The sequence below is a fragment of the Oreochromis aureus genome, linkage group 12, assembly GCF_013358895.1.
Source record: "Oreochromis aureus strain Israel breed Guangdong linkage group 12, ZZ_aureus, whole genome shotgun sequence".
In the NCBI taxonomy this organism is placed as follows: domain Eukaryota; kingdom Metazoa; phylum Chordata; class Actinopteri; order Cichliformes; family Cichlidae; genus Oreochromis; species Oreochromis aureus.
Genome location: NC_052953.1, coordinates 1,622,617 through 1,636,951, shown reverse-complemented (window position 1 = coordinate 1,636,951; position 14,335 = coordinate 1,622,617). Strand labels below are relative to the sequence as shown.

Genomic DNA, 14,335 nt, shown 5'->3' with positions numbered 1-14,335 from the left:
CAACTGTAGCTGCCTCCACCAGTGTGTGAATGAATAGTGGAATTGTAAAGCGCTTTGGGTGCCTTGAAAAGCGCTATATAAATGCAATCCATTATAATTATTATTATTATTATGTTTTTCTTGTTTATTTTCCAGTATAGATTGAAGTTTGTGTGTCTGCCTACAAAACTCATCTCTGGCGTCTCTCACAGTCCCAGCCCAAAGGGGCAGGTCTGCTCTGCATGATAAAAAAGAGAACTGAGAGGAAACAACTCACAGAAACTTGTGATGATGTGGGAGGACGCTACCATCTCACGCATGAACTCACACTCCAGCTGAACTTTATCATCCGAAGACCAGGATTACATTTTACAGGTGAGTCAAGCTAAAGAAAAAAACATGTAACTTTATAATTTGAATTTCCAGCTGTGTGATAAATGTTTTTATCATTTATATGATACATGCATTGTTACACAGCTTAAATGTGCAGGAAACAAAACTTTTGTTAACTTGACAAAGGATGCAGCCCACCAGAACATTTAATTGTAACTGTGCCAGATTTTTTGTCAGTGGATACACAGAGAAGTGAAGCACAGTTCATAACTCAGTAAATATTAACAGGTGATATTTGTGATTGGCCATCGACGGGGAGACGCTGTGGTTTAGACTTAGCCTCCCTGATTTGTTCTCCTTGTGGTTCTTCCTCATGCCAACGACCTTTGACCTCCAATCAGAGATCTTGTCCTGTTGAGAAAACTTATGCCTACTCTGCAGTTGTTACTACTAGAGATGGACCGATCCGATATTACGTATCGGTATCGGTCCGATACTGACCTAAATTACTGGATCGGATATCGGAGGGAAATAAAAAATGTAATCCGATCCATTAAATATCAAAAAAGCACCTCAAAAAACTTGCGACACGGCGTAACTCGGCTCATAACCGTAGCACGTCGGAGCAGTGTGCTCACGTGATAGAGCGGCTGTGTGTATTTGTAGCCTCGCTGCCAAACCAGCATTTCATCTCCGAGGAAGTTATCCCAGAGAGAAGTAAAGCAAGTGTTTAAGTTCATCTCTGAATGTTTGTAAAGCGTTCCCATGTTAAGCTTAACAACCGATATATGGAGCGACTGCCTCTCCCCCTCCCTCTCCTGCTGCTACTTCAATCATGAAACTGATCAATGATCAGCTGATCGGCTTTTCTGTCGCGAGTCCGTCTCTCTTCTTTGTTTTTGGCCCACTTTGCACCAGAAAGAGGAAACCAGCGGCTGAACAACAGCAGCACGTTTAAGCTTGATAAGCTGTTGTTAGAATGTATTTAATATTACTTTCTACACCAGGATCCTTTTCTACGTAGCTGACGGCTGGTAACTGTGCAGGGGCGGATCTAGCAAAGTGTAGCCAGGGGGGCCGATAGGGCATGAACAGGGAAAAGGGGGCACAAAGACATACTTTTCTTTCTTATTCTCATTTAAAATGTCGAGCTTTTAATAAATAATTATCTGAATCTTACACCCAAAGTTTTAATCTGATGTAAAATGTATAGAAGTCCATTACTGTATATAGTAACTGTTAAGTCTAATATACCCTAGTAAGCTATAGTACTTTTTCCTTTGGGAAGGAACCATCTGTGCAGTCTGCAATTCTGTTGAAGAAAGATGTTGAATCTATTTAATTATTCTTGAAAAATAATTTATTTCTGCATTTTTTTTTCACCCTGCATCAAATTAAAGTTGATTACATCGATTAAGCATCATGAGGTGGAGGGTGGGGGTGGTTCCTTATTTTTTTTTGCTGGGAGTTTGAACCCTATTAGTTAGGTTGCTTAATATTTCTGCTAAGTACTCTTTAAAATACCAGAATAGGGAGGATGGAGCAGGTTTAAGTTTATTAGATTGATCAGTGTTGCTGAACTATGAAATATTTTGGCTGCAGTGTATTTTTTACATACAGGTATAACAGAATAGCTTTAGTGTTGTTGTTTATTTAAACTTGAGTATGAACTTATACAAAATGCAGCAAGATATTAAAAAAACAGTTTTATTGATTAAAAAACACACTATATCGGATTCATATCGGTATCGGCAGATATCCAAATTTATGATATCGGTATCGGACATAAAAAAGTGGTATCGTGCCATCTCTAGCTACTACACAGCTTTTGTTTCCACACTGATGTCAGCTTTAACCAACACTTTAAAGTTTCTATTTCTGGTCAGTTTTCTGTCAGCAGGAACATCATGTTACACACCCACACATGGCCAAGGCCTCTTCCTATGTAAGGGTGTAGCAGTTTTATCTTCAACACTAAACTCGCCTTATTCTTATTTTTAACCCTCCACACTGTGGGGTTAGTGCTTATATCCTTCTAATGAGGAGTGTATAACTCCTATTATGAACATGCATTGTAATTAATGTTAATATAAAGTTTTATCCGACCTTGTCCTTTCCTCCGACCTTTTCCTGCAAGAGAAGAAAAACAATCAGCCCCTTCTTTCTACACACACAACTTATTTCCTGTCCTCCTGCCTGACTGGCTGGAAGAGCATCGCCCACACACATTCCTGGGAGGGGGGTATGTTTTGTAGTACACGGATGTCACATTTTCCTGTAATAATACATATTTGTGTAGTAAAAGATAAGATAAATGTGTGATGTGACATATATACAATAATTGACATATATATATTATTCCCTGAGTGGGGAATAATATATATATGTCTATACATACACAGACACACACACACACAGTCCCACAGGATCTTAGCTCGGTCATTCTCCATCACCCTTGGGGGCGTCTCCCATTTTGACCTCGGGACTTCCAGGTTATACTCGGCACAGATGTTCCTGTACACTATGCCGGCCACTTGGTTATGGCGTTCCATGTATGCCTTGCCTGCTAGCATCTTGCACCCTGCTGTTATGTGCTGGATTGTCTCTGGGGCATCTTTACACAGCCTGCACCTGGGGTCTTGCCTGGTGTGATAGACCCCAGCCTCTATGGATCTTGTACTCAGAGCTTGTTCTTGTGCTGTGTCAGTTTTGGCCAGTGGTCATAGGTTCTGTTCTGTCCAATAATATGACGCGAGACTGAAGTAAAAGACATCCATGGATTGGCACTTTATTAAAGAAGGAAGATGATGACAGCACAAAACACTAACCCCAACTAAACAAAATGGCTTCCTTTTATACTCTACCTTTTCAGGTGAGCATCAGGAATATCCCAAGTATGGGGGTTAACCAATCAAAATGAAAACATAACCCTCCACACAAACAAACATACAATAACATTAAAGCACATAACAAACATATACATATTTCCAACACATACTATAACCAAACCAATAACATAAGCTTCACCCATTACTAGGGATGGGTACGATACATGCACATGATATATGTACATATACGATACGATATATGCCCTATAGCTGCAGAAAAGGCTAACATTGTTATCTTTTTACAAAAAAACAGCTGAACATGAGAGGTTTTTGGACAAGGTTGTGTTCTCCATTCTTTAAGCACCGGCACCGTTTCAAAAGTACCGGTATGGTACTGGTATCAGATAAAACCTAAACGATACCCATCCCTACCCATTACTATATAAATTAAAACCCTCTTTAACCATACTCCCTAACCCGGCACACTGGTCTGCTCCAGGAGCTCTTAAGCAAGTGATTGAGCCGCTTTCACTCTTTTGCTCCACATCCTGCAAGAAGCAACCAGAACAGATGAGTACCTTTATAAGTTCTCATTTCACACATTTCACATCCTCTGACACAGGAAGGATGGCCAGTCCCCCTGTCTCTTCACCTTTACAAGCTGTCACTTTAATTGTATGTCAAATAAACCTAATAAAGAATTCATAAGAACTAATGTGTTTTTCTTTATTATACTATTTTAAATTCCCAATCCATCAATTAATCACTAACAATGCTAGCAAGGTAATGAAACCCCTGGTCTCCATTACATGCTGCCATGATTAGTGCCTCTGTGCTGTCTTTCAGTCCAGCTTTGTCCAGCCACTGGTGCAGCTTTTCCTAGAGACCTCTTCATGGTTCCCATTCGCCTGCGGGATCCCCAGGTACTTGTAGCTGTCGTCTATGTCTGCAGTGTTGCCTTCTGGTAGTTCAATCCCCTCAGTTCTGACTACCTTCCCTCTCTTTGTTATCATCCGACTACACTTCTCCAGTCCGAATGACATTCCAATGTCATTGCTGTATAGCCTGGTAGTGTGTATCAGTGAATCGATGTCTCGTTCACTCTTGGCATACAGCTTGATGTCATCCATGTACAGGAGGTGGCTGACAACCGCTCCGTTCCGTAGTCGGTATCCGTAGCCAGTCTTGTTAATGATCTCACTGAGGGGGTTCAGGCCTATGCAGAACAGCAGTGGGGACAGAGCATCTCCTTGGTAGATCCCGCACTTGATGGTGACTTGTGCTATGGGCTTGGAGTTGGCCTCTAGTGTTGTACGCCACATCCCCATTGAGTTCCTGATGAAGGCTCTTAGGGTCCTGTTGATCTTGTACAATTCTAGGCATTCCAGTATCCAGCTGTGGGGCATTGAGTCATAGGCCTTCTTGTAATCAATCCAGGCTGTGCACAGGTTGGTCAGTCTGGTCTTGCAGTCTCGGCTGACTGTTCTGTCTACCAGTAGCTGGTGTTATGGCTGCCTGGAGTATTCTGTCATGGTTAAGGATTGAGTGAACTCGGGCGTGGAGCTCTGAATGTAAGCAGTGCGTTTATTTACAGTGGAAGAAAGGTTTACAACAGTTTGAATGCGTAATAGTGGCTGGTGCGTCCTCCTTCCTGTGCTCAGACTGTGCGTGGTAGTGGGTGCCTGTTTCTCCTCCAAGTGTCTCCTTGTGCTTGTGAGTCCTCCGTCCCAGTCGCACACAGAACAACAACAGTAAATAATCAAATAGAGCTGACAACACTTAGCTACACGAATGGCTTGTAACACTACCAGGCTTAGTGCAATACTCGAGTGCTGTCTGGGGCTCAGCCACACCATTAAATAGTCCTGCCTAAGATGGCGGATGATTGGCAGCAGCTGGTGAAGAATCGGTCGCAGGTGGTTTACATTACAAGGACGAGAAATACACATAAAGATGAAAAAACTAGTGAACAACAATCAAGGTAGACCAGACAAAGGAAACAAAACTAAACAGCAAACACAAGAAGAAGACCTGCAAAAACAAGACAGGAAACATAATAACCAGTGAGACAGAGACTGAGACTGAACTTGACACACACAAAAAGGAAACAACCATCGAAACATGACTGACTGGGAACCAATCTTCCCTCTAATGTCTGAGCGAACACACAAACTCCCTGAGCGTCCCTTGGACCACTGTGAGCGACATCAGACGTGTGCACTGTGGTCACGCCAGCATCTAATCCATCCAAGTTACATGTTTTATTAAAATAATCAAATTGCAACATTTACATTTATGTTAGACTACTTTTAATTAACTGCTTTAGCCCACTTACAATGAAAATTTAAAAAAAAATCCTGTTCATGACCTGTGTAGGATGTTAACACTATTGGAAGTAAAAATAACTTGAACTCCAATTTTGAAAACACAACTTTATTATTTATTTATTTATTTATTTTTTATAAAGCGTCTGAGTCTGTGGTCTGGGAGAGTCCTGTAACTCTGTCTGTAAAATACAGTATATAATGACCAATGTTGGGTAATTAATTACATAGTTACTTCTTTAAAAAAGTTACTGAGTTTTGCAAACAACAAAGTTTTTGCAGCTGTTTACCTAAAAATGCAGCCAAGGCGTTTTTTTAAATAAACATTTCAAACTATTTACAGAACAATCAGCTGTTCTGCATCAAATCTGATGCCACACAAATTATTTGTGCCACTCCAAAAAATAATTTCTGTCCACTATGAGATAAAGGAGAACAACAGCCTGATACCTGCAGGCCTGACAACAGGAGATGTATCACTGCTGTAACACCTGTAACATTCAGCAGCCGCCTCATTGTTCTGACACACACAACAAAACTATTGACTACACTACACACTAACTACACACTAACTACACACTAACTACACACTAACTACACAAGATTTGTGCTTAACGTCGCAAATCTCTCACATCTCAGAACACCGCCGTCACTCCTAAAACTTCCCCCCGTTTCTTAACAACTAGATGCCACGTTGCCATATCATTTTTTGATTGGTCGACATCGTACTTTTTTGGACGAATAGGAAAGGGTGGGGGGGTTTTTTGGTTTTGTCTTTGCTCACAGGCGGAGAGTGCTTTGGAGCATTTTTACCGTTTCTTCCCGCAGTAAATATAAACAACGACAGTATTCAGGAAGAAAACCAAACATTGCAGATATTTTTATCATAACTCTGGTTTTACGTGGCCGATCAACACAATTTAAAAACTGGTATAAAGTCCACACTTTTTCCGTCAGTTGTTCCGTCTGTCCTGCTCACATCTCCAATGGTTGGACACGTTGTCATTAATGTGGCTTCACCGCACATCAGCCACGCCGCTTTGCTAGCTAAAACACCGGTGTCGGCACATAAGGACGCTGTCATAGCCTGTCAGCGACGTTGATTGGCTGCGTGTATACGAATGTGAATCTCATTATTGGCTGGACTATAGGATAAGGTGGCATCGTTCTAATCCCATACAGGAGCAGCCAGTCACTGACTAACACTGCAAAACAGAATTGTTAACATATTTACTTTAATTTCAATTCAGGTTAGATTTTTTTTGTGCCGAGAGCGTGTCAGCAGTGCACAATTGCGCATGTGCTGGGAAGACATGACTACCTACTGAGACAGGGCAGAGACAGACACGAGGACACACTGGGAGAGCAGACAGGGATCACATAAGGGAACTAAGAAATCTATAACAAACAAAATCACATCATGAAGTCAAATTACAACTCAAAACAACCAGGTCAAAGATGCAGAACCATGACTGTTTGCACAAAACAAGACCACTTCACCTGCAGAAGCTGGAATCTATGAAAACATGACAGGAGAACGTCTGAACCTGTGTAGAAGCTGTGAAAATGTTTGGGGTGATCCATGTTCACATGTTTCCAGCTGGACTGTGTCACAGTGTCATGTTAATCATATTTTGCAGGGCCATGGCAGGACAGAGGCAGGGCTGCTGGAGTTTGAAGCTCATGATCATCTTCAGCCTCCTCGGCCTCATTGAAGAGTTCGGTAAGAGACTTCCACCTTAGTCTGGTGTTAGTCCTGATATAAACTGGTGACCTGTTCATGGTGTCCCCTGCCCTATGACAGCGGGGATAGGCTCCAGCAACCCTGATAAGGATAAACAGACCAGAATGGATGGATAGACGTGTATACAGTGGCTTGCAAAAGTATTCAGCCCCTTTGGTCTGAGTGTTGCCCATAGACATTGCCTGATGAGTGCTAATGACTAAATAGAGTGCACCTGTGTGTAATCTAATGTCAGTACAAATACAGCTGCTCTGTGACGGCCTCAGAGGTTGTCTAAGAGAATATTGGGAGCAACAACACCATGAAGTCCAAAGAACACACCAGACAGGTCAGGGATAAAGTTATTGAGAAATTTAAAGCAGGCTTAGGCTACAAAAAGACAAAAGCACAACTATTAGTCGTGCACTGCACAAAGTTGGCCTTTATGGAAGAGTGGCAAGAAGAAAGCCATTGTTAACAGAAAACCATAAGAAGTCCCGTTTGCAGTTTGCCACAAGCCATGTGGGGGACACAGCAAACATGTGGAAGAAGGTGCTCTGGTCAGATGAAACCAAAATGCAAAACACTATGTGTGGCGGAAAACTAACACTGCACATCACTCTGAACACACCATCCCCACTGTCACATATGGTGGTGGCAGCATCATGCTCTGGGGGTGCTTCTCTTCAGCAGGGACAGGGAAGCTGGTCAGAGTTGATGGGAAGATGGATGGAGCCAAATACAGGGCAATCTTGGAAGAAAACCTCTTGGAGTCTGCAAAAGACTTGAGACCGGGGCGGAGGTTCACCTTCCAGCAGGACAACGACCCTAAACATAAAGCCAGGGCAACAATGGAATGGTTTAAAACAAAACATATCCATGTGTTAGAATGGCCCAGTCAAAGTCCAGATCTAAATCCAATCCAGAATCTGTGGCAAGATCTGAAAACTGCTGTTCACAAACGCTGTCCATCTAATCTGACTGAGCTGGAGCTGTTTTGCAAAGAAGAATGGGCAAGGATTTCAGTCTGTAGATGTGCAAAGCTGGTAGAGACATACCCTAAAAGACTGGCAGCTGTAACTGCAGCAAAAGGTGGTTCTACAAAGTATTGACTCAGAGGGCTGAATAATTATGCACACCCCACTTTGCAGTTATTTATTTGTAAAAAATGTTTGGAATCATGTATGATTTTCATTCCACTTCTCACGTGTACACCACTTTGTATTGGTCTTTCACCTGGAATTCCAATAACATTGATTCATGTTTGTGGCTGTAATGTGACAAAATGTGGGAAAGTTCAAGGGGGCCGAATACTTTTGCAAGCCACTGTATTATAACCAGTGTTGGGACTAACGCGTTATTAAGTAACGCGTTACAGTAACTACGTTATTATTGTGGTAACGAGCACGGTAACTAGTTATTATGCCAAAACCAGGAACGCGTTACTCGTTACTGGGATTTAGATAGGCTCGTTATTCGTTACTTCGTGTGGTGGATATCGCGGAGCTTCCACAGATTCAGTAACATTAGCAAGTGGTGGAGGCCAGCAGGTGGATGAAGGAAAAGGGAGGCAAGAGCAGAGACCCGAGGCGGTCGCCAGTCCGAGTATCAGGTGAACTGAACTTCAGGTAAGAAGTTATGACCTGCAGTCTATCGGAGTCAGATATAAACCAAGTTTAGGTGGAGTTTATTTTCCTTATGCTGACTTTTTTGTACTGCGTGCTAGCTAGCATGATGGACAATATATCTGTGAAGATTCTCAGTCATCCAGGTCATCGGATAAAGGTCACTCTTTCGAGGATGCCAATGTTCACATATTGGACAGAGAGGACAGATGGTTTGAAAGAGGAGTGAAAGAGGCCATCTATGTCCACTGTGAGCGACCATCTTTGAACAGAGGCGGTGGTTTACGACACCAACTGTCTGCCATCTATAATCCAGTTTTGAGTTCCCTCCCCAGACGCCTTAACGCCCACTCACATCCTGGGCCATCTGACCTCAGGAATTCACATGATTGGGTGGGGCCAGGTTTCACAATGAGCTCACCCGAAACCCTGGCTGATTAGGTCCCACACCCGCTTTCACAACTTGGCGCATGTGATTAGAGGATCACCAGGGGGTCCTTTGTCCCTCCTTGGGGGGAAACTCCCACTGGGTTTAAATCTGGGACTCTCGGCCATTTGACCTCAGAACTGAAGAAGCTTCTCGGATGAGAGGTGAAATGTCTTCAAGCAACTTAAAGAAGTCCAGACGCTTTTTTTTTTTTTTTTTTTTTTCTTTGCAAACTCCTTTGACTAGCATGACGGAGTTTCTATACAGCTGGGTGGGTGCTATGTTACTGATGTTGAACTTTATTTTGTTCATACGGTTAATTATTAGAGTTGCCAACCGTCCCGTAAAAAACAGAATCGTCTCGTTTTCAGAGAAAATATTGCGCGTTTCGTATTGAGCTGAAAAGGAACACAGCTTCAGCTACAATGAAAAAGACACAAAGCTGCATTTATTCTGTCTTTACGCTGCAGCTGCCTCTTCTCTCATTCTCCCCCCTCCCTCTCCTGTTTCTACTTCAATCATAAAACTGATCAGTGATCAGCTGATCGGCTTTTCTCTCTTGTTTATGATTGTGCTATCTACTGTACAATATAAAGCGCCTTGAAGCGACTTTTGTTGTGATTTGGCGCTATATAAATAAAATTGAATTGAATTGAATTGAATTGAATTGAATTTATTTATCGCCCACTTTGCGCCAGAAAGAGGAAACCAGCGGATGTCGCGTTAAACAACAGCAGCACGTTTAAGCTTGATCAGCTGTTGTTAGAATTTATTTAATATTAATTTCTAGTATCAGCTGATGTTTGCTGGAGCCACAGCTGTAAAGCTGCTGGTCATGATGTCGGTTTGGTTATCTGGTGAGAGGGAAACATGAAGATGAAACCAGGAGATGTCCTTACTGAATCATCAGAGCTGAACAGGTGATGGAGAAACAGGTTTACCTTTTAGGTGACATGAATGAGTTGAAGGGAAGTTATGAACTGTTTCTGAGAGACAAATAACACCAGGATCCTTTTCTAAGTAGCTGACAGCTGGTAACTGTGCAGGGGCGGGTCTAGCAAAGTGTTGCCAGGGGGGCCAGGTAGGGCATTAACAGGGAAAGGGGGGCACAAGGAAATACTTTTCTTTATTATTCTCATTTAAAATGTCTCGCTTTTAAAAAATATTTATCTGAGTCTTACAACAAACGATTGATAGATTGATACATATATACCATCAGAACAGTGTACATCACTGTCACAACAGTGTTTGTTTTCATTCAAAGGCTTTATGATTTTTCCTATAATGGCGGGCCGGTCTCTAGTCAAAATGCCCGGGACGATTTTTTGTCCCAGTCCAGCTCTGTATGCAGCTCATCTGCAGTCTGGTGTTACCTACATCTTCCTATTCAGAAGGCAGAATTTCCGAGTTCTGAGTACAATTGAAAGCACCACGACTGCAGTTTTTGTGTTGGATGTAAAAAGCAGGCTAGAATCATGGCGGCGGTCAACAACGGTCCAGGCGTGGGATTTCTCTCGTGGAAATGTGCACATTATTTTTTCCTTTCTGTTGGTAGGTGGCACAGTGCACTTGTGCCAAGTAAGCAAGCTAGAAGACTGGCAGTGTGGCTGGGTATCCAGTTACAGAAGCAACACATTAACAAGAGAATTCTGAGTAAAACCAAAGTTACTTTCCCGAGTAACTAGTTACTCTGAAAGTAACGAGTAACTTGAAGTAACTGAGTTACTTTTGATAGAAGTAACTAGTAATGTAACTAAGTTACTAATTTAAAGTAACTTACCCAACACTGATTATAACATCTTTCAGCTGACAGCTGACAAGGATGAGAATCCTGAATACTCCAACTAACATTCAGCCTCTCTTGAGAACATAATTCTTTATGGGAGCATTTTATTAAACAGCCCATAACCTAAGGTTAATTTTCATTTCACCATAAGTTATGTGCTGGAACATTTATAGGTTGTAACACCTCCCAGACGTCTTCACCTTACTGTGCTCCTTCCTGGCATCAGAACTGTAAAACATTAAACTTTTTATAGATTAATTAATATTTACAATATCATAGTAATAGTGATAGTATAATAGTAAATATTACAAAATATTTACTATTAGCTGCAAATGATTAACCTTTTTTATAATTTTAAGTGAAAGTAGCAATAAAACACGTCATTACATATAAAACTGTATTGTTGGAAAATTGTGCTTAATGCATTAAACCAGAGGTCTTAAACTTGCGGCCCGGGGGCCACTTGCGGACCACATCACCTCTACTTGCGGCCCGTATATTGATGTGAAGAAATATAATGCAGTTTGGCCCTCATTGATACTTTTTTTTATTAGAGAGGATTTGTTTGTTATTGAGTGAAAGGTCAAAATAAGTTCTTTAAAAAGCAAAAAATTATTTAATATGAAAGCAACATGAGCAGAGAGCACAAACATGTGGCGGGATCGGCTGTGTTAGCTCAGTGAGAGAGTAACAAACTAAAGTGTACACTCATGTCTGCGTTTTTATTTTGTTAAATATGAACTAAATGAGAGCACAAGTGCTGCCACGTGTCAGACAGAGAGGACCAGTGTGTTTATTTGGTGGTTCAATGAAAGGATTCAATTAGTTAAAATTGAGAAGAAAAACATTTGCATTCACGTTTGCAGTTTTGTTTTGTTATACAGTGTTTGAAGTAAAATTTAAAAAAACAACAACAACAAAGAAGCAAAACTACATTTTAGGAAATATTTGTGGGTGTTTTCTTGTTTGTTTGTTTTGTACTACTTGAACACTAAAGTGGCCCTCACATGAGATGACAGTGCCAGCAGCGGCCCACAGCTCATTTAAGTTTGAGAGCCCTGATTTAAACTAACAGTAATTATTTGTCATGAAACGGCTGTGGTAGGCAGGATGTAGGACCCTGATGCAGGACAGTCAGATGGAGGAGTGCAGAAAAAAAACTCCATAAACAATAAACAAACCCAAAAAACTGATATTAAACACTGAGAAACCTGGAGACAAGAGACTAAGGATCAATCAATATATACTTCATTTATATAGCACATTTAAAGACCAGAGGTACACCTAAGTGCTTCTCAATAGTAAAATATGAAATAAAATTATTACATATGGGTTCGATAGTAGAGTACAAATACATTTCCAGACAAAACAAAGCACTAATTAACCCGGGAGTACTATGTTAAAACAAATATTTCACTCCTAGTGGAAAAGTTTGGTAAGATCAACACAGAAATATCAACTGGAAAAACCCAGTAACACAATAGGTTAAAATTGCATACAAATGCAATGAAAGTACAAAGTGTACATCTGATAGATCACTAACTAACCGAAAATGCAAGATTAAATAAATAAGTTTTCAATCGATAAGGAGCACGGAGGGAAACACACAATTCAATTTAATTTTATTTACACAGCACCAAATCAAAACAACAGTCGCCTCAAGGCGCTTTATACTGTAAGGTAGACCCTACAATAATACATACAGAGAAAAACCCAACAATCATATGACCCCCTATGAACAAGCACTTTGGCGACTCCTGAACTCGCTACCGGCTCCCCCCTCCCCCCCTCCACACACACACACACACACACACACACACACACACACACACACACACACACACACACACACACATACCATTACCTTTGTAAATATAGATGCTGCTCTATGGACAATCCTACACTCAGGAATCGTGCTCATGCTGGTCACTTTATTTCACTCAAGGTCACTTTAATATAAAGGTCAGTCATACTGTAAACTGTAAAGCTGCTATGTTGGTCATCTAAACCACTTCAAAGTCAAAATGTAAATTTTAGAATCTTATTGATCCTTTTATTCTCCCGTACCCAGAATATTTATTCTTATGGTTACTCTTACTTATTGTTGTTCTTTTACACTGAATGGAACTGGAGCCGCGTCTCTCTATATACTGTACTGTATATAGCGGAGATGACAATAAAGTTTACTTTGACTTTGTTATATGGGTCTGTTTTCCTGCTGCAGATGTTTAAGGCTGAGCTCCTTTTAAATACTTCCTGTCTGCTCTCCTGTAACGCGTCATGTTTAAAATCACATGTATGCTTTCTGTCCTGTGGAAACCACACATCTCTGCACTGCAAAGACAAACACTCAAAGCAATTCAATAAATTAAATAATCTAAACTTAATTATTTTTATAAACAGCCCCAGTAATTCAAATAACTTCATCTAATATTTTCTTCCATTTCAGTTCAACTTATTATTTTTCATCAGCTGTTTTGCATTATTATTATTAAGTAACTGCTACGTTAAAAATATAATTTAATTTTACAAATTTATTAAAATTCTATGGCAGTGATCTTTGGAAGCTACTGATTCCTGAGGCCAATTTGACCTCAAACATAAAAAAATATGAGTCTTTAGTCTGATGGAGAAGCTGGATCGATTCTGAGAAAAGACGTTTAGAGTAAAATCACTGATGCTCACAGTTTCTTCACTAACATCAAACAAAGTTCAGAGTCTGGATCACTGTATCGTGTTCTGTTTGTTGCTGCTGTTTTATTTCATTGTTTGTTGCAGTAACTGGACCACAAGACATTTCTGATAGTCATGTTAACCAAGCACGTTAATCATGTCCATCGTGAGGATACAGTCTTTGTTCAGCTGGTCGGAGTGAAGTTCTCACCCTCATGTTGGCCTCAGCTTCATAATGAAGCGTGTCGTGACCCGGAGCAAAGCTTGCACTCAGTTGTTTCCCATCTTTGTACTCTTTATTTGTACAAGAAAGTTACAATTACATATCAGCAGTACACAAAGGTTAGATAAAACACAAATTTTGCATCACACTTTATTGATGGAAGCCACAGGAACAGCATACAAAAACTCATTCAAGGCACGAACCAGGAACTTACACACTAGGAACTACAAAGAAGCACGAGGCACGCAGCAACAAGAGACTCAGACAAAGTTGTTTCTCAATACCCAAATAAGCAGGTCTGTGTTTGTGTTCTTGCTAGTTTGTATTTCAAACATTTGTACAGCAGTCCAGACTTTCCAAGAACAGGAGGACACCATCACTCTACCATCATCATGGTCCTCTGGTCTCATGGCT

The 14,335-nt window shown here is 40.9% G+C and overlaps 1 protein-coding gene across 1 annotated transcript in view; it reads left to right on the top strand.

The window, feature by feature from the left end:
- Positions 1–268: 268 nt before the first annotated feature.
- Positions 269–14,335, top strand: part of LOC120443091 — a 56,418-nt gene continuing 42,351 nt past the window's right edge. The window contains exons 1-2 of the mRNA XM_039620890.1: positions 269–354; positions 7,105–7,187. Of these exons, the coding sequence (XP_039476824.1) occupies positions 7,109–7,187 (79 nt within the window). The 5' untranslated portion in view covers positions 269–354; positions 7,105–7,108. The remainder of the gene's footprint in view (positions 355–7,104; positions 7,188–14,335) is intronic.